At 48.1% G+C, this 21,164-nt stretch overlaps 1 protein-coding gene and 1 pseudogene across 2 annotated transcripts in view; both read right to left on the bottom strand.

Annotated features, from left to right (window-relative positions):
• Nucleotides 1-1,408: 1,408 nt before the first annotated feature.
• The window catches only part of IGF2R (insulin like growth factor 2 receptor), a 133,658-nt gene continuing 113,902 nt past the window's right edge, over nt 1,409-21,164 (bottom strand). For both annotated transcript variants that reach the window (XM_023219080.1, XM_023219081.1), the window contains exons 42-48: nt 18,552-18,666; nt 17,469-17,615; nt 16,263-16,450; nt 10,766-10,952; nt 5,257-5,409; nt 4,108-4,177; nt 1,409-3,253 (exon numbers count right to left, since the gene is read on the bottom strand). In XM_023219080.1, coding sequence (XP_023074848.1) covers nt 2,843-3,253; nt 4,108-4,177; nt 5,257-5,409; nt 10,766-10,952; nt 16,263-16,450; nt 17,469-17,615; nt 18,552-18,666 — 1,271 coding nt within the window. In that variant the 3' untranslated portion in view covers nt 1,409-2,842. The remainder of the gene's footprint in view (nt 3,254-4,107; nt 4,178-5,256; nt 5,410-10,765; nt 10,953-16,262; nt 16,451-17,468; nt 17,616-18,551; nt 18,667-21,164) is intronic.
• Nucleotides 10,976-15,599, bottom strand: LOC111547262 (annotated as a pseudogene).

Below are 21,164 nucleotides of genomic sequence, written 5' to 3'. Positions count from 1 at the left end.
AGTGTTCTTTAATCACCAGGTGGCATCTCAGTCGTGTGAAGGTCCTCGTTTGTAGGAATGCCTGGTGATGGGAGGGAACTTAGTCTCAAATGATTCAGGGAAAGAGCTGTCCTGTAAGTTCTAATGTCTGTATGTTGTCTCCAGTCTATATGTTCCTTCCTGAGGAATCATCTCGTGTCATGTATTATTTTAGGGTTGGTGAAGTACAGGCTTCAGATGCTCTTAAAATGTTCCTAAGAACCAGATTTCCACTTCACCGTGGATTTCCTTGGTGTGGGGTTTGCCTGTTCCATCTTTAGCATGCCAGTTCTTATTCTCTGTCTCTGTCATTCATGGACAGTCTCAAGAAAGGGGCACAGAAAATTTTGTTAAAAGGAAGCTGAATACCGAGGTTGTACTCCATCAATAAAATCATTTCTCTGAAGAGTCCAATTCTGATTTGCTGTCACATGATATTTTTTCCTAAAAATATCATCTGTAACAACAGCTGGCAAGTAGTTGCTGTTTTTTCAGAGGCTTGGGTTTTCAAGAGTCAAAGCAAATGCACTCAAATATGTTGTCACTTCTCCTTCCCCACTGACAGCGACATTAGCAGGCAGCCAGCGGTGCAGACAACACGCCTCTTTGCCATCCAGCTTACCAAGGGGACAGGCAGGTCCCTGCATATGCCCCTCCTTACAGAGAGGGCTCCCCATGGTCTTAGCAGGAGGTGAGAATGGCCTGGAGAACAGCCCCCTGGGGAGAATGCCTGAGGACCACAGTCTTTCTTTGGTCATAAACTTTTAGAAGACCCTGACATGTCTTCCTCAGGAAAGGTATTGCAAAGTCCTTAAGAATAACTTTTTTAAAAAGGTAACCCCAATTGGATAATTGAAAAATTAGATGGTTGAGGTTTTTGGACTCTATGGGGGAAAAAAGAGATGGAGGATAGGATGTTGAGTCTAAGAGGTTTGTTTTTAACACTGGAGTAATTCCCTGTTTCCAGGTTAACATGCAGGTAAGCTCTCAGTCACTGCTGAGTAATTTAAGATGGAAAACTCAGTGAGCTTACTCAAAAGAAAACATTCCCATGTTAGATTAGGTTGCACACAAAAAAGCTTTATTGTCTCACTGGACTCTGAACTCCATGTTCATTGTTTTGATGAACAGGACCACACCCCGAGGTTGGCCTGGAGAAGGTAAAGATATCAGATCTAGAAAGAGCTGAGGGGAGGCAGATTGGACCCAAAGTTAACACCTATGACCAGGAGACTCCAGAGAAAAATGAAAGTGCTCCTCACAAAGGGTCAACGAGAACACCAGAGTCAAAACCCAAACTCAGTCACCTAACAGAAAGAAAAGACAGGCAGGCAGACTGGCAACTCGCTTGGGAACGTCTCACTATCAAGGAAGAAACTGTAACACCCAATTAATAATTTATCTTTTATTGAAATTGCTGAATGCTTTATATTACAGTAAAGTTGATTGAAAAAATGAAGAGAAAAATCAATTTTAAAAAATACACTCATGTTGAAATCAAACAAGCCAGCCAAACCGGTACAGGCTGAGGGATGCTGCAAGGCGGTTTGCTTCTCAGCAATAGAATACCAGAGTCTATATACAATTCTACAATGCAAGAAAAGTCATTCACTAAATATGGCAGAAAAGGCGCTGCCGTCAGAATAAGAACACCAGCAGCGCATCCCTCCTCCTCCACGCCGTGCCTGACTGGCCTCCCTCCTCCTCCACACTGTGCCCACCCGGCCTCCCTCCAGCATGAGGCCAAGTGCAACGCTAGGCCCGAGGCTCTGGCCCATGATTTTTCATGCAGTTTCTGTAAGTCACACACTGTGCAAATTAAGGCTTCTTATAGGTCGAATGGTTGATCAATACTTTTTTCTTAAAAAAATAAGCACAGTAAAGGTGGTATCATGAGAACCTGAAGAGATGAGACCTATACCCCAAATCTGGAAAAGTTCATTTTCTCTGACACCTCAACTCCACTCAAACACACACACACACACACACACACACACACACACACACACACACATCAATCTTTGGGCAGGTTGTTTGAATTCACCAGCCGGCGAAAGAAATACTGACAAATGTGCTCTGTACGCCCAGGCTTGAAGATGTCATGCAAAAAGCTGCAGCCATTCCTGACTAAAGGCATAGACAGGCGCGCTCTCCAAAACCTAGGCACTCAGGGGCCCTGTGCACGTATGTGTGTGTGCGCGCGCACGCGTGTGTGCCCTTAAGAAACAGAAAGCAAAAGAGAAAAGAGACAGAATGAGCTCCAACTCAGGGGACACATTAATGACCAGTTCAAAATCCCACCGGAAACTGTCCCACACACCGACAGCCTCGCCATCTCATGATGGACAAACCGGTGCATTACACCCCTGCCGGCAGGAAGAAACGGTGGCTGTTTTCTTTTTTTTCCTTTTTCTCAAACCTGAGTAATTGTCAAAGTCAATAAATAGGGGGAGAGAATTAAAATGCTAAAATATATCGGGGTTAAATACCCTATCGGGCCTAAAGCAGCAAGGGTTTCCTCGAATGCAGCCCTGTTTTGAGATGCGTCTGGTCTTACGCTTTTAAATGAGGACTTGGGGCAAAAGCCTGGGTACAAGGCACCGCCCTGTGGCCGATCTGAGCTATGCCTCATTCCAATGACTGTAAACAATGAGGAAGGAGGGGGGCCTGACCTCCTTCACCCTCTCCCCCATCAAGAAAACTCTTCCCTTTTGAAAGTTTTTGTTAAAGGCAAAATTATAGAAGCATCATCGAGTGGAAGTCTTATTTGGTTGGAGGTGCTTGGCTGTCCTGCGGCTCCGTGCCCCCTGCAGGCACTGCGGAGTCAGATGTGTAAGAGGTCCTCGTCGCTGTCGTCATGGAAGGACACCAGCTTGGTGGAGCTCACTGTCTTCTGCTGTGCAGACCTGGACTTCCCTTTCCTCACCTTCTCACCCCTGACCAGCCCTGCCCTATCGTCCTCACGCTCCTGAAGGGTGTTGCTCTGTGGGTTTCTCACTGGGTGGGAGCTCTCTGCCCCAGCTCCCCTGCCCGAGTGAACTTTCACCTCTGGGATGGTCAGAACCTCATCCTCACTGTCCTGGTCATCCCCATGCAGGGAGCTGAGGGCTTTCACAGACTTGGTGGTAATGTGGCCGTTCTCCTGCCCTTCCTTTCCCTGCCGTGGAGAAGGCAGCTGGATCTCTTCCATCAGCCACTCTGTTTCGTTCTCATCTGTCTCTTCTTCCTTGTTCACCTGCCAGGGATCAACAGCAGAGACCACGTGAGCCCCCTCAGAGACCCCATTCTGCTCCACCATCCACCCTCTCAGGGATGCCCTCTGCTGGCACGAGCTGGGGAAGAACTGGCCCACTGTCCTCACGGTCACCGCGTCTCCAGTTCGCAGGGAAAGGAAGACCAGGGCTGGCAACACCTTCCTGTTCCTAATGAGACTGCACCAAGGCAGGAGGGTTTGGGAGGGTGACAGTGGGGCCATTTGGCAGGATCCTCACAGCCAAGGGTGGGGCCAAGCAGAAGGCGTTCAGGATGGCCTGGACCCGAAAAGGAGACCAGTGACCCACCAGCTGCGCTGGGGGAGAAGGGGCTCTTCCGGGTTACTCATCGACTGAAAGGTACCCACTGCATGGCAGCGAAGGAGAGTCAAAGGAGGGACTCGAGTCCAAAGCCTAGTTTGAGAAAGCAATTCATCATCGCCCATTGAGACCACAAACATTATGTCCTTTGATCCAGACAATGCCTCTTTTCTGGAAATTTGTCTGAAAGCAACCATCCAAATGCTGATGCACAACTATCTTCACTACCGTGTGTGTTTTTTTTTTAAAAGAACAGCCAAAAACAGTGAAAACGACCTAAATATTAAATACTTCAAAGAAATCAGTTGTAACCACGGGAGAAACTGGAGGGGAAAAAAAGTAAAAAAAAAAAAATGTGCTGGGATAAGCGGCTGAGGCAACGGGTGCTGCTTTCCCTTCTGGATCCCAGTCTGCCTGAGACTGCTTTCCTCAGCATCCCTGGTGAGCACAGCACGGACAGCGCAGCACGCGCGCGCCGGGGAGGCAGGCCCTCAAGAGACTCGCCACAGAAAACTACCTTTGAGTATTTGTAGGACACGTTGGAACTTCTCCTGCAGCAAGTGGTCAGCTTACTTATCACTGTTTCCCTATAAAATAAAAAGGAGACAATCATTACTCCAGGGTAGACAGGGCAAGAGCAAGAGCCCCAGCCCGCCAGCCCTGCCCCCATCTGCACCACCAGGGGGCTGGCTGCATTTCTCCCACACTCTGAATGACAAATAAGCAGCCGCCGTGACAGGTTATACCCTAGGGTATTTGCTGTGACTGAGTGGAAAGAACATGGGCTTTGGAATCCAACAGCAGAGGGCCCTCTAGAGCAACTTAACATTTGGGCAAGGACTGTTTCACATATGACTCTAACAGGACCACGCCGGTCCGCCGCCCCGAAGCCTGCCCGATGGTGGCTCACAGGGACGGACATCACATGCCCTTCCCGGCCCAGACCTTCTTCTGTCCCATTCTGCATTTTGGGTGTGAAGGGCCACAGTCGGTACTTTTTTTTTTTTTGAGACAGTGTCTCACTCTGTTGCCAGGCTGGAGTACAGTGGTACGATCTTGGTTCACTGCAACCTCCACAGTTGGTACTTTCTGACCACCTCTCTCACTGGCCTGTGGCTCAGCTGGCAAATGACAGTGGCAGCAGCGAACACCTGAGCTGGCCAGCTCCTGCCCCCAGGCCAGAGCCACTAACACTGATGCCTGATGTGAAAATCTGCTTGACAGTCACATGGCAAGTCCTCTCACCCAGCAAAGTGGGGCAAAAGGATGGCATCACAGCTGGTATATAGCAGGCGCCTAATAAACTCTTGCTTTTATGACGTGGGGAGGGCAGAGGGGCCAGCTGCTCAGTGGGAAAAGGCACCCATGAAAGATGCCGTTTAATGTTCTACCCAACTTCGGACACAAAGGACCATGGTCCTAGAAGACACAGGCACGGGTGATGTGCGACGGTCTCAGGCACGGTCAGACAGAAAAGAAGGCGTTTAAAAACCACAACACTGGGGGCTGCTTCCAAAGAGTTTTGAACTAAGAACTTGAGACCTTTGCTGTTGTAGGGCTCAAAAACAAGTAAGTAAATAAGTAAATAAAACCCCACAAAACGGGGTCAAGATGAGCTATGGGAGGCGTGCATCCACCCAGCCCACCTCGCCCTGCACCCACTCACCTCCTCTCCTTCTTGTAGAGCAGGAGGGTCAGCAGGCAGCAGGTGAGTGCCACCAGCAGCAGGCTGAGCACCGCGCCGACCGCCTGACTCCGCTCCGACAGCCCCTTGTGCATCTGCTCGTCGTCCCCAGGATTCTCGCTGTCAAAGCCCACCCTGCAAGGACGTCACAGAAAAGGAGCCGTGTCACAGGGTGGTCCTGCCGCCACGGCCACAACCTGAGACCTGAGTCCCCAGGGCAAGAGCAGCTCTGACTTTCCCAACCCCATGTGATTCTTACTCCTGCCCAGAAAACAAGGCCACGAGGCCCACTCCACACGGAAAAGGGCTGCAAAAAGTTCCTGATGATGAGTTTGGGGCAGGGTTGTCAGAAAACAGACAAGAAAGCACTGCTTCCAGCTCCATGAACTGTCATTCACCCAAACACAGAGGAGACAGGCGGGAGGGACGCGGCCCCTCTAGGTGGCCCAACCCACAGCAGGACCAGGCTGGGGCACAGGCCGTCCCAGAGCACCACACTTCTCTCCAGGGTCAACGCTCTGTCCCCTTGGAATTTCTTCTGGAAGCAGTGAGCACAGCCCGCCGTGAGATACCATCTCCACAGGTAAGGGGCCCAGGGGGCCTTAGAAATAGGCCAGAACAGGGTCCAGGGGTGGCCACAGATCAGGGTGGGGCCCAGGAAACAGCCACAGCCCAGCATAGCCCCCGACACGTCTCCCCTCTCCAAGCCTGCTCCATCCCAGGAGAAGGCTCTCGGAGCACACCAGTGCCTCACCAACGGTGTTCACCATTCCCACCCAAGACCCACATGCACACTTGTGGGAAAGAGCAGTGCATTTCCATGACATCAAACCCTCAAGCAGAGTCAGGACAATAGTAATAGAAAATGAGAAACCACCACGGAGACTTCCCTTTGCGCTTGCGCTCAGAGAGCCACGGGACACTCAAGAGTGTAACAACTTGACACTTCTCATCTCTCTGGCCCTCTGTCATTTGGGGCCACACACACAGGAACAGGATCACATAAACAGCAATTCCTCTTGTGCTGCCCGAGATAACAGGCAACCCCAGCGAGGCTCATCTGGCACTGCTGAAGATGCCGGCTGCTCAAAGAACTGAGTCTGAGGGCAACAGGCCAACCTGCCGGCGCGGCCGCAACGGCTGCAGCTCTCAGTCTAAGTTCAGCTTAAGCCAAACAATCCAAAACATCAGCCAGACAAGAAACCACAGGGAGAGCCTGGCGTCCAGTTCTAGGCAAAAGCACCACCACGCTCCACAGAGAGGTCTGAGAGCTCTGCAGACATCTCCCTCCAAGCCAGAAACCCACTCACCCAGAAGCAGCTCCGGCCACTCAGGACCACTCGAAATGCATCCAAGAGACACATTATCACTCAGTTCTAAGCGTATTTTACTTTCTACCTTTGATTTCTTCTTTGGACCATGGATTATTCAGAAGTGGGTTTTAGTCTTCAAATGTATTTCTAGTTTTCAGTTGTTTGTTCTTGGTTCCTAACTTAAGTGTATCATGTATGTAGTTAATTGCATCAGTCAGAAATTTGCTGACTTAGGTCGAGCACAGTAATCCCGACACTTTGGGAGGCTGAGGCAGGTGGATCACCTGATGTCAGGAGTTTGAGACAAGCCTGGCCAACATGGTGAAACCCCATCTCTACTAAAAACACAAAAATTAGCCAGAAGGTAGTAGCACAGACCCATAATCTCAGCTACTCAGGAGGCTGAGGCATGAGAATCACCTGAACCTGGGAAGCGGAAGTTGCAGTGAGCCAAGATCGCGCCACTGCACTCCAGCCTGGGCAAAAGAGCAAGTCTCTGTCTCAAAAGAAAAAGAAAAAAAAAAAAAAAGGGAAATTGCTGATTTGCCTGCTTCGTGGTTAATTTTTGATAAAGTTTTCTAAGTGTTTGATGTGAGCTTGGGAAAACAGCGTTCTCCCGCTGCAGGGAACAGTGTTCTATGCACGTCTATTAAATCTTGCTTTTCACTGCGCTGTCTCAATCTTCCAAAAAAGCTTTACTCTTTGTCTACTTAACCCAGCAATCACTAAGCGAGGGGGATTTGTCATTGTTTCTTGTGTGTGGTTTTGTCAATTTCTGCTGTACGTATCGAGGTTTTTTTATCAGGTAGACAGAAGTTTAGGATTCTTGTATCTTCCTAGGAGATGAGCCCTTTTAAAATTATAATAACTCTCTTTATCTCTAATATTTTTCTTTAACATCCTATTTTATCTTTTATTAACATAACTACTGCAGCTTTCTTTCAGATTATTTTCTGGTGTATCTTTTCTTATCCTTTGACTTTGGTCTTTTCTGCATCCTTATTTTAGGCATGTTCCCTGTTAACAGAGTTGTTTTTGAAATCCAATTTGACAACTTGTTTTTGAACTGACAAGTTTAGTCAAGCTATACTTAACTATTATAGATATATTTAGATTTAGTTCTACCATATTAGGCTGAACTTTCTACTTGTCTGATTTCTGTTTTGTTTTTCTCCTTGTCTTCTTTGGGGATTTAAGTATTTTTACTTTTCCTTTTCTTCTCCACTGTTTTGGAAGTTATATACTATATTTATATTATTTTAGTGGTTATTCTTGAAATACTGGCATGCATACTAAGACAGGAAGTCTAACAGTATGTCTTCCAAACAATTAGGGACTCTACCTTTTCTCCCTTCCTTCCTTTCTTTCAAGAAAATGGTTTTACTTTCATACGATGCTATCACTGTAAGAAACGTTAAAAGCCGGGAACTCTGCCACCCCTCTCAGCTCAGACACCACTGTTGTTCAGTACGCTGTGTCCTCATAGGGTCGCTGACAGGTTCCTTGAAACTGCAACCTTCTGTGAAGCGACTACAGGAGGTCCTGGAATAACATCATTTCCTTCAAAACTGTCTCATTTTAAAGTTGATGAGAAAAAAAAACTGGTTTCACTATACATCGTTTCACATAAAGTTGTAGTTTCCAAGAACCTATCGATGATATAAAGTGAGGATTTCCAGTATTTTCATCTTTCTTGAATTATTTTCTAATACAACAAATTAGCTTCCCCTGAAGCTTTTACAGTCTTCTCTTTGTACCTGCTCTCCTGGTATTTCCTAAGTGGGCGGGTCTTGTCGTCATTAACTGTGCCGGGCACACAGCATGCCCCTTCCATCTGTAGATGCCTGTCTTTTAACTTTGTGTAAGTTTTTTGACTTTAATCAAATATTGTGAAAGAACCATTTTTGGAAAGTAGGAGGAAGGTGTAAGAGAGCTCTATCTTCATCTACTGTTGCAGGAAGTCAACAGATGAGATAAAGGATGTTAATTTAAAATACTGAGGTAAATTCCAGAAGAAATAGCTAAAAGAACTAAAACTGGTCATCTATTAGGGCAATCATTGCTACCTGTTTGTTATAGTTACATGATTTTTTTTTTTTTTTTTTCCTGAGATCTAGTCTTGCTCTGTCACACAGGCTGGAGTGCAGTGACGCCATCTCGTGGTGTGCGTGCCACCACACCTGGCTAATTTTTGTATTTTTAGTGGAGACGGTGTTTCACCATGTTGCCCAGGCTGGTCTAGAACCCCTGACCTCAAGTGATCTGCCCACCTTAGCCTCCCAAAATGTTGGGATTACAAGCGTGAGCCACATCTGGCCATACTTACATGATTTTACAATGTACAACACACTGGTAACATTTGGGGAAGAAAAAAATCTCAGGCACTATTCCACATCACCCCGGCTGGTACCTGCATCCCTCAAAATCTACCATCTGAGTTTTTGCTCTTGGTTTCAACTTCTGTTTCTTTTTTTGAAAGTCCTTATTACTTTGTCAGTGTGCTAAGGGATTTAAATAACTCCCATTCCTGATGTTCTGAACATCATGAAACTGAGGTTTCCTGGAGAATCTTCCTCTCTGGTTTTAGAGTCAAACACCAAAGCCCTATTAACGGTGCTCTTCCCACTCACAGAAGTCCAACTCTAAACATTCAACACGGACAGGATCGCAGCCTGGGCTGGTCCCTCAAACCCACACAGAAGACCAGCTGCCATGTCAGGAGGCAGGATTCACCTCATGGCAGTTGTAGCCTCTCAATGACAGAGAACGCAGGGAAAGTTCACTTCTGGGTTTTATCTTTTATGAAAATTCACATTTTGCTTCTTTCAGGAAGAATTTCCAGTCTTAATCCTTTCATTTTGTAATGACCTCACCGGAACACCATAAACATTCAAAAGCTGAAAATACCACAAGTGAAATTTCAACCAAAAGCCTCTTTCCTTGACTGTGCAGCTAAGGATCCCTAAGTACACAGCCCTGAACAGCGCAGGACAAAGCTGGTTTTTGCTGAGCTCATGTCCATCGTTAAGGGTGGGTGGGGGGGAGTGCTGATTTAAGATGTAAAATGTGTGATCTTTATTCCCCCATGACCCCTACCACTGTCATCTGCTGACTCTACGTTCCCTTTTACAGGGCATGAAGGAAACAATTACATGAAAAGAATTCATGTTCCCCCGATCTTAAAGTCTCAGGACAGAGAATGAAAAGCTTATGTAAAATGGTGGGCCAGGCCAGGCATGGCGGCTCATGCTTATAATGCCAGCACTTTTGGAGGCCGAGGCAGGCAGCTTATCTGAGGTCAGGAGTTCAAGACCAGATTATCTGGCCAACATGGTGAAACTCCATCTCTACTAAAAATACAAAAATTAGCAGGGCATAATGGCGCATGCCTGTAATCCTAGCTACTCAGGAGGCTGAGGCAGAGGTTGCAGTGAGCTGAGACCACACCACTGCACTCCAGCCTGGGTGACAGAGCAAGACTCTGTCTCAAAAAAATTAAAAATAAAAATAAAAATAAATAAAATGGTGGGCGGGGTGACACAAGACAATAAATCCAAGAGGAAAGCAACTGACAACATGTTATTCGTGGCAAAGTATAAAACGGCTGTGAGACACAAGACAGCCAATGGAGGTGCCACCTTCCTTCAGAGCAGAAGCTGCTGCCTCTGTGCCCATGCTGATTCCCAAAATCTGCAGAGTAAGCTTTCCATTCATTCAAACATAAAAATACTGCACTCAAATCAAAGTGAAACTTTACCATACAATCACTTGTATTAGGACACAAAAGATGTTCCAGGATTACAAGGAGGAGACATCACCAGTACCTGCCTCCCAGGAGCTAAGGAAAGGGAGGCAGCAATGGGAAAGGCGTGGAGGGACAGAGCTGGGGCGCCCTGACTGGACCCTATTCGGGGCACGGTACACACGAAGGAAACAACGGCACTGCTACTGGGGGTGGTGGGAGGTGACGCAGCCATGGACCAGAAATCAGCGGCAGGATGCTGACAAGCTCTGGAGCGGGACACTCACTATGTGGGGTCTGCTTCTATCATTTTCTCTATTTTTTGGTGCATGTTCTGAATATTTCACAAGAAAACATTGGGGAAAAAACACACATACACTTATTTTCAAGGGAGGATGTGGGGTACAAATGCTAAGCGTCCGGACGTCATACTCACCCCAGAGGACACACGGCTGAGGTGTACCAAGAGAAGAGGTACTGGCAGTCGGCAGTCTCGTGACTGAACTCGGGGATCCCATCCTCCACCAGAGGGTCACAGTGGAAGAAGATGGTGGAAGAAACAGACTTGGTCTTATCTTTTCCGCATTTAGAGGAAGAGGCAAACACGACATCAAGATCGCCGTCTGTCAAACAGGAAGGGCACACGTGGCATGTCACCATCAATTTTCACGCGCAGGCTGAGCTTAGCTCCTTATGGTCTAAAAAGTTTGCAAAGACTTAAAATCAGGCAGAAGAGACTTCACCCCATGTCCCACATCCACTCTGTTCACAGCTTACGAGGCCACTCGATGCACACTGATAGAGCCCTGCCCTTACTCAGTGTTTTGTTTTGACCACGAGTATTTATTGATGGACTGAAGATACAATGTTAATGGAACAATAAGGCACAACCGTGGATTAAAACAGTCTGCTGTGCAGCCAAAAGAAGGGAAAGGCTGTAATTTTAATTATGCAAATATGCAAATCAAGGAGCCTCTGAAGTATCTAACAGATCAGTATCAGATACTCTTCTCTTTCTATATGATTCCTGTATTACAACACTTGATCACAAAGTCCAACTGATACTTCATGAAGAATTCCTCATTCATTTATATTTGAGCCATCCAGCCTGGCTACTCCCCTGTTCTCCACCCTTTTCCATCGCTTTGCAGTGGTATTTTTAAACAATTCCCTTCCTAAAGACTGATGTACACATCTCCAATAGTTTTCCAAAGCACGGAAACAAGCAAGCAAGCAATGAGTCAAGAAAGTCAGCCAACGGCAGATATGTGAATGAACAGATGCACAGAGACATACATTAGGATGGCAAAGGCCTGAACCACTGAAGTGTAAACTAAGCTGACTCTGGCAAGAAAAGTTGCTGTGACTTGCTCAAAGACTTGGAATGCCACCTTAGGTTGTGCTACTAGTGCCAGACCTCTTGTTTCTAAGGGATCAACAGTGGTCCACACGAGGAGCTGGGAAACCAATGTAACCAGGGAGCTAATGACACAACAGTCAATGCTTTGGACTTGTATCAGGAGCGGACTATGGCTTCCAGCATTAACATCTGACAAGTGTAAAATTCATAAAGAATTTTGTGCAAAACTTCAAGACACAGAGAACAATCTTCAAATATTTTGGACTGGGATAAGTTAGGCACTTCTGTAACACTAATCTTTCTAACTTGGAAACGTCAAGTGAAAAGCATTCCAGTGCACAAAACACTGAGGCATAAACCATGCAGCAGAGGTGTGAATACAGGAGGCTTTACAGGGTGCGCAGCCTCCTTGTTCAAAGGGCCATGAGGAAATCCCCAAGCATATTGTCAGAGCAGCCGTTCTGGTGGTAATGGTATCTCAAGACTAAGCAAACCTGCAGGCATATTGCTACTTTTTGAATAGTCAACACTGCACTAACAAGAGACGCCACATGGGTACAAAGTTGAGAATCAGAGGCCAGAAGTAGAGTGATGTGGACAAGCAACCCACAAGACTTGACTCCACACCTCTCTCCAAGGCCATCTTTCACAAATATTCCACCCAGCAGCCCTCTGATGACGGAGCACAGTGCACAGGATGATCTCATACTCCTGATGGAAGTGTTGGTTACCAAAAGGCTCCTGGAGAGGCAACATCCCAGAGGCCCATTTAATAACAAGGGTAGATAAAAACTGCCAGACCACTGAACTATCGTGCCAAGTCAGAAATACAATACCAGGCATAGCTTGGGGTGCCACGTAGAACAGAGGAGATTCTGAGGCTTCACGAAAAGCAGACTCCATGACTAGGTGAACAGTATGTTGAATGTACACCTAAGTGGGAAGCAAAGGACATACAAAAAGGATGGAGAAGCATGCTGGTAGACTCGCTGGAGGGAGGCAGCAGGTTTAGCCTATATCCAGTGAAAGAGTTTTGCTGGCCTGTTCCTCAGCATGATTTTCTATCTTACTTTCTCAGACTGGATGGATGTGTGGCTTTCAGCAGCAGAACAGAAGACGACAGTATTTATAAGTGAAGAACTGGTGAATAGATAATGAGCAGAAATAGACTGGGTGTACCATTCTGTAATGCCCTATTTATAGACCAAAGGCAGGTTTGTGTTGACAGAACCTATTTGGGGTTGTCATGCAACAGCAGTAGTACTTTGGGAGAAACGGAATGATGGGGTAGAGGTAGGGCTGGTGGACAGAAGGGCTGTCAAGTTCCAGTTCTTAAATACTAGACCGCAAGGAATAGTTTTCTGTCTGTCCTTTAGTGAAGAAATCGGATGCTCATTTTCTGTTCTACATCCACCTTCTCCAAAACCTTAGCAAAGTCTGTGATAAATATATGGCACTGTCCCCTCGCTGATCAGCCTCCCGAATGGTCCTGTCTGCGATGCTGCCCAGCTGCTCGTCGGAGATATGTACTCGGACCATCATGCACAGCACCTTTAACAGTTCATCACAGAGATCTTGTTATCTTTATCCAAATCATATAGTCGAAAAGCAAAGCACAGTTTGTTGCTTCGGCTGTTGAGTGGTTCAGGTCCATTCACATCTTTGCTCTTTTCATTATCCTCAATGGTTCGGAAATGAGCCAAAGTTTGCAGGAATCCACGGAAGTTTACCTGGTCCTCTCCCTCTGGAAAGAAGGCATTGATGATCCAGTTCCCCACTGGGTTGATGGTAAGTTCTGGAATACCCTGGAAAACGTCTTGTTCTCTCCTTTGTCCAGGTTGCCGAACCAGCTGCACAGGTGAGTGATTTGACTGTGGGAAAGGCCAGTCTCCTTCTTGATCTCCTCAAGCTCTTCGTTGCGCAGTAAGGTGGAGGCCTGAAACCCCACCACTGTGCCAGGAGCTCCTCCAGGAGCAATGGTGCCAGAAGCAACAGTGATAGGAGGGAAGGCAAGAATTTTACCTTGCCCAAAAAGAGAAATGGCCTTGGTCCTTGGCTAATGATATGGAGCAGGGGCTGGCCATGCAGTACCTGAGCAATCAACTGACCAATCCTGCTCATGTCAGAGCCCTGGGAAAAACTCTGCACACCAAGGCTCGGGAGAGCACCTCCGGCTGGCGATACTCCATGTGCACTGCCACACATGGGTGCTGGGAACACAACACATCTGATTCCACGGGACAGCTGGTGGGACCTCTGCGTTCGATTCCCTCCTGGACTCTGTCCTGTGTGCATCTTGGTTGATTTTAACCTATATCCTTTTGCTGCAGTAAATCATAACTATGAGCATAACTGCTTCCAGGGAGCTCTGTGAGTCACAGTGAAAGGGCGAATCTAAAGTTGGCTTGGGAACCGTTCAGTGTGCTGTTGGTGTCAGAAGTGAGGAACCCTTGGGTGGACTCCTTGCATGAACTCTGCTGCTCCCAACCTTTGTCACTGGCTCAAAATCTTCGTGGCTGGCGCTGCTGGGTGCCAGGAATGCAGAGGTGAGAGTGCAGGGTATGAGACGGACGTGTCCACACACAGATGGGGACCAGAGACAGGCGGTGCAGGGGAGGGCCCCCCACTCTCGCTTAAGAGTAGCTGAAGCAGGGGCTGCCGAATGCACCATTCTGCAGGCCTGGTGTGGGGGAGCAAACCGCCCAGCAGCTCCACGTCCTGAGGAGAGACAGCTGCTGCCCCGCCGAAGGAATGGCAATCCTCAGGAAGAGGCTGACATTTCATTTCTTCATGAAAGATGAAAAGAGGTCTTAAAACTAAAGCTACTTTCTGGGGCTGGTGAAACTAAAGCTACTTTCTGGGGCTGGTGAATGAAGAAAGTGAAAAGGTCTGAAAGGGATTTTATTTACCAAGAATGACTAAATGCGCATGCACAAGCACTCTCAAAGTTGGTGATCCTCAAAGGTCTGCTAGACATACCCTTTGTAAACATGGAAGTTCTCATGTGGAACCACACAAGGGGCCGGTGCTGTGCAGTGGAGCCTGAAGACTCCTGCAGACACACCAGGCGGCGTCATCCTGAGAAGGTGGGCCTTCCCAGGAGGGGCACTCGAGGTAAGTTTGGATGGATGAGGAAGGTGGACCGAGGCATTCCAGCACCAAGAGCAGCACGTGTAAACCCACCAGGTTACAGGGTGACTTTGGGAGCTGGTGAATAAACTGATAGCTGAGGCACGTGTGGGAGCAGCAGCTTGCAAGGCTGCCCTGGTACACGAAGCCTCTCATACATCTTCCAGCTGTGTCAGAGAGAGCCTGGACCTTCCTTCTCTGCATGATAGGGCCCCCTGAAGGCTTTTGAAACAATCTTAAACAATTCTTCCTTCCTTCCTTTAATCAACATTTACCGAGCACTGGGAAAGAGGACAGCAAGAGAAGGCACAACCTGTGACATGCAACATCTGATTCTGAATGACTGGAGGATTCACCGAAGCGTGAGGAAGCAGAGAACAGAGGAACACAGAGTGCTTGCTCCGAGCTGTGGAATTCTGCAAGCGAATGAGGCTGATCAACTTTCCCACCATCAACCCGCCCAGAAAGCAGAACATTCACTTTCCCAGTTCTATTCATGGGCCACAGGGGCTACGAGATGCACCGGGGCACTGTCTACGATCTGTGACCAGGAGCAGTGATGCTGACCCAGCTTCCCTCCATCAGGTGCTGCCGTCGTGGAGATGCGCTCAGCACCAGGGCACAGGGCACCCGCTCCTTCTCGGGGATGCACTCGGCACCAGGGCACGGGGCACCCGCTCCTTCTCGGGGATGCGCTCGGCACCAGGGCATGGGCCACCCGCTCCTTCTCGGCTATTACTACTCTCCCCTCCCAGGGGACCCGATCACAGCTCTTTGACATCAGAGCAGGCTGGTGTTTTCTTTAAACACACTTGATTTTTTTTTTAGGAGTTATTACATCCACACACAGTTCAAAAATCAAATTCTGAAAAGTATATAGTTAAAACTAGCTGTTCAAAACAAAAGCAGCCTTTCAGGATTATTTGAGGGAACAAAGGGCAACACCCTTATTAGTGCCAGTATAAAACCTTCCTTCACACCCTGGACTCTGCCCTCCGTGTGTCCTGGTTGATTTTAACCTACACCCTAGCACTGCGGGCAGCTTCCTTCCATCCTTCTTACAAATACAAAATCTCTTACCTTCTCAAATATTATTTGGCATTCCAAAATAAGGAAGTGTCATGGCTAAAACCAAATCAAAGGTAATTCTGCCTGTGCCCAGCTCAGCCTCTACCTGACCTCAGAACCACTGGATCAGACCAGGTTTTCCGTTTTTTGTACATTTATTTGTTAACTAAGACACAATTTACCTACAGTGAAATGCTCAGGTCTGACATGTGTCGTTCGATTCATTTTGACAAAATTCATAACAAGCAAGGAATTAGACCATGGTTTTTGTTTTAAAAGGGGTCCGCGATTTCAACCGAAGGGAGTTAGTTGAAAACGTTAATCCCCTTCCTCGGAGGAAGTTAACGTGGACTCTGTGTGGGAAGCCGCGGATTACCTTGAAGGTAGTACTTGGTCTTGTCAGAGGTGCCGACCTTCCGGCTGAAGTGCTGATCGTCGGGCTTCACCTGGCAGATGTTGGCTCCAGAGCACGCCGGGTTTCTGGAGCTCGTGATGGAGGAAAGCTGGATCTCATACAGGTAGTTGTCCCCATTGGTCCTTATGTCCCCAGAAGCTCTGAACAGCCTGAAGAGACAGAAAAGACCAGAGTGACGTGAAAGTCCTTCAAGAAGGCATTCATGACATAAACCCTCAGTCCTCAGAATCGCTGCAGGACCCAGGACGCTTCCTTTCCTGCGCTAGGGCAACATGTCTGTGACCCCACAGAGATTCTGAGGACACCAGTTTCCATCTCAAGAGGCTCTCCCCAGCCAGTTCTGCCCTCTGAGGGCTAATCTACCTTCCTCAGGTGCTGTGTGCAGCACCACATGGCCCTCGCCCTGTCTGTGCACCTCGGCCACCGGCCCCCCAGAGCAGCCCCAGTACCACTGCTGAGAAACTTACTTTACTTTCTTTTTTTTTTTTTTTTTATTATTATTATACTTTAAGTTCTAGGGTACATATGCATAACGTGCAGGTTTGTTACATATGTATACCTGTGCCATGTTGGTGTGCTGCACCCATCAACTCGTCAGCACCCATCAATTCATCATTTATATCAGGTATAACTCCCCAGTGCAATCCCTCCCCCCTCCCCCCTCCCCATGATAGGCCCCAGTGTGTGATGTTCCCCTTCCCGAGTCCAAGTGAACTCATTGTTCAGTTCCCACCTATGAGTGAGAACATGCGGTGTTTGGTTTTCTCTTCTTGTGATAGTTTGCTAAGAATGATAGGGGGTATAGCTCAGGGTTAGAGCATTGGACTGCAGACCAAGAGAAACTTACTTTCTAAACACTGGTAAGCCCAGAAGATTCCTGCTTAAACATGTCAGAAGGCTTCGGCCTCAACCCGAGCTTATCATGAAGTGAGGGAGGAGGGGGGGGATTTATTTTTACACTCACGAGAATTCACCATCTTTGGTGTTAAAACTTAATGGTTGAGTAATGCTTTTCCTCAGTTTAAGCAAAAGATGACGACGACTCCAGCAACAGTAACTAAAACACAGACCTATTTATCCTGCAGCGCTCCCCGATACGGAGAGAGCTGCATTGCTGGTTTAATTTTGAACACATTTCACAGCTCAAAAGGAAAACGTTTTACTTACTTAAAATAAATATTTCCGAGGCTGAAGCTCTTGCCATTTATAGGGTTGGTGATGGTCCCATTCACCATCTGCACCTCCTGAGGCTTCACGGCGCAGGCAGCCCGGGAGTCCCAGCTGAAGTAGTAAGTGCAGCTGTCGATATCAAACCTAGGAGGAGGGAAGCACAGACTACAGTCACCTCCCCAGCCAAACATGAGGGAAGACTGCAAAACAATGAACACCGTGCAGCTCCTGAAGCAGCTCACTGGCTTTCAGTCAAGGTGCTGCAAGACTTGGGCTGCGTCCCGAGGCCCCCACTCCCCGGGCTGCGCAGGCCTATGCAGAACTTCCCGACTCAACGCTGACAGCAGCTCGGAGCAAGGATGGTTATTTCGCTCACTTCTTTTCATCACCACAATGGATAGGGAAGATGACTGTGGTGCACACATCAGTAATGTGACAAAACATGCAGGCATTCAATATAAATTCTTTAAAATTTGTAAACCACGTAACATTGAAAACCTGGACAAATTTGCTCCTAGATTTTTAGATTTTTAGGCTTCTCGGCCTCATACATTCCTAAATCCTTTGGCAATTTCTGAGTCTCCCCTTTTCCAAACTGAACGTCTAGAAGGAATCAGTTCTGTTCACAAACAGCAGCTCACGTGCACCCTCTGTTGGCCAAGCTCTCCCTGGCACCAGATGCAATGTGACCTGGAAGCACATCCCAGGTCCAGATGCAGGTCCCAGCTGCTGAGGGTACCAGCCAGGCTGCTTGGACACCTCGGTTGGGACAAATCAACGCCCCCTTGTTCCTACTATGACATTCAAAGGTGGAGGCCAGTTAAATACTGCTCAGCCAGTGGTAAACCTAGTTCAAGAGACAAGCTAGCCCAGAGAAGTTGCACTGGTCTTGTAACAGTGTCTCAGCACTGTATCCGGGGGTCTTCCCTGCCTGGAGCAGCCCTGCCCAATACAGCACAATCAATGGCTCTGGCCCTGACCTCCTAACACTCAGCCAAAACCTGCCCGTGAAAACCCCCAGGAGGAATTCCTCCAGTGTGCTCACTGCGCAGGCCCGCTCTGAGCCCCCAGCCTCCTGACCTCTTGAACGCAGGTCTGCCCACCGTCTTTGTACAGGTCAATTCTATCACGGAGGATGCAGTCTTATTTCCACCACACGGATAACCTCTGGAGTACGTGACAACCACCTTGTCACCTGAAACACACAAACGATTGAACTGACATTATTTCTAGCACATTATAAAAAGCCTCAGGCAGGCGCAGCGGCTCATGCCTGTCAATTCCAATACTTTGGGAAGCCAAGGCGGGCAGATCACTTGAGATCAGGAGTTCGAGACCAGCCTGACCAACATGGTGAAACCCCATAAATACAAAAATTATTCGGGCACGGTGGCAGGTGCCTATAATCCCAGTTACTCGAGAGGCTGAGGCAGGAGAATCGCTTGAACTCAGGAGGCAGAGGTTACAGTGAGCCAAGATCGAGATAGCGCCACTGCACTCCAGCCCGGGCAACGAGAGCATAAAACTCCATCTCAAAAACAAAAACAAAAAAACAAACAAACGAAGCTTCAAAGTTGGGAGTAAAAATCTGATTTAAAGGCCAGGAAAAAATAAAGTTTTGGCTCCCTAAAGGTTTATCGACCTGTTCTTGCATTCTCATGCTCAGGGGTGGCCACCTGGCCCATCGCACAATTGCCACAGCCCAAGTCCTGGGGTCAAACCCAAACCCTCCTACTCCCGCACTTTGTGGCCCTGGGTTGCTAAGTTTCTGAGCCTCGAGGGCCTTCCCTGCAGAACAGGACACTGTCCAAAGTGGGCTAGTCTCAGGCATGTATAGAAAGCGCCCAACAAACTCATGTGAACAGGGGGACCTCGGGTAATGGCAGCCTTCATGATTGCTCCGACTGTGTAAAATTTCTGTATCCTATTAGGTGCTTTCCTGACAGGTACCCTCAGGTGAGCCTCCCAATAATAACAGAGCAGGGAATGGAAAAAGTGAAAAGCCAGAAACAGAGACCAACTGTGGTTTTCTAGGGTCTTCTAGCTTTAAGTCAAGCACTGTCTGCTTTTAAAAGTGACCCGTTAAAAGAAAAGCCTGAACCCTCGAACCTGCATGGTCTGAGAGAAAAGCGAGTATATGCTTTAAGCTGCAAGTATCACTGCGGCAGCATGGCCGCTAGGTTCCAACTCTCAAGCCACCGCCAAGAGGCTGCTCGTGGCTGCCCAGGGGGCTGTTGTGGGAATGGTCCAGGCCCAGCCTGGCTGCATGGACAGACGATGTCTCCAGGGCATGGCGCAGGGTGTCCAGGGGAAGCATGTGCCTTCCACCCTGATCACACACACAGATTCTTCCAGGCAGGGGCACGCGGTGGAGGTAACATGGGCACAGCGCCCACTCCCCGAGTGTTTTCCAAACAGGACACAGGCCAAGGTGCTGGGGGCTGCAGGATGGTGAAGTGGGAGGTGGGACTCTAGGCTCTCAGCCCTGCCCCAAATTCAAAGCTGCTCCAGCTGAATTTGTTTTAAATATTGGGCTTCTGTATAAAATTTTGGAAGAAAGAATTCCACTATTTTCCAGAAAATTTTTAAAACTTCTGGCATATGGGATCAAACAAGCAAAGACTTCAATAGTATAAACAGCTCATACCGATTGGGCAGGAGGCTCAACCTCCCCGCCTCAGGGGCCCAGTCTGTGAAACGGATGACAACACTGCCCCACGGAGCGCATGGGGATTAAACATACATTAAGCGCAGCTGCTTGAGACAGGTTGGTTCCGGAAACAAAAAGTCTACCTCCCACCCCCACAGGGGTCCATTCCCGAAGTGGAGAGTGGGGGCACCGTGGTTGTCCTTAGATGCTGTCTCGTTGGCGCCAAAGATTAAGAGCTCACTTGGTGCGTCAGACACCAGATGACTTCTCGTTCCAGTCAGGAGGTGCTCAGGATGCCAAATGCCAGCCCCAGGAGAAAGCAAGAGCTCTTCCCTCCTGGCGAGGCCTGACTTGCAAAATGGTGCTCCCCAAATGGAGGTGGCCTGCAGGTCACCGCTGAGAAGTCAGATGATCTAGTTCCATGTCACTTCCTGTGTTTACTACTCTCTTGTGCTCCTTCTGCCTCAAGCTTTTAGTGAAGCCTTAAGTGTTTTAGTGATTTCAGTTGGCTGACATTGGGGAAAGACTGGTCGAATACCCACATGTACTGCAACATGACAGGGCAAAGAGCAACCCTCCACTACCTTCCCTCCTTCCCCCCGGGGCAGTGTGGGAGTGGCAGCAATAGCTGACCTCCAAAGCGGTTCAGAACCTCCCGGGGAGGGGGGTCTCAGGCTGGCGGTCTGGGCGCCACTTCCTGTACAGCAGCTGTCCCTCCACTGCCAACCTGCAGAGTCTGCGTGTGATTTTTATCAAGGGTGACAGTAGTTTTCTCGGAATTCTCTTTCTCCATCTCAACATCTCAAGCTAATCTGAAGTAGTCCTGTAGCTGAATCAGGACAACTCAGGAAACCCCACTCCAGCCTAAGAGGCAAAGGTGAATATTTTCCTTTACTGGTCCCTCCAACAAACCCTAATTGCTCTTAAGCTAAGAAACCTCTATTTTCCACCTTTAAATAATGAAAGAAAACATCTTTCACTCACCAAGCAACTACAAGATCAATTTCCCGTTAAAAAGCATTGTTATTATTTTCAAAATTGTT

The sequence above is a fragment of the Piliocolobus tephrosceles genome, chromosome 5 (genome assembly GCF_002776525.5).
Source record: "Piliocolobus tephrosceles isolate RC106 chromosome 5, ASM277652v3, whole genome shotgun sequence".
NCBI lineage: Eukaryota > Metazoa > Chordata > Mammalia > Primates > Cercopithecidae > Piliocolobus > Piliocolobus tephrosceles.
This window is presented reverse-complemented; position numbering and strand designations above follow the sequence as displayed.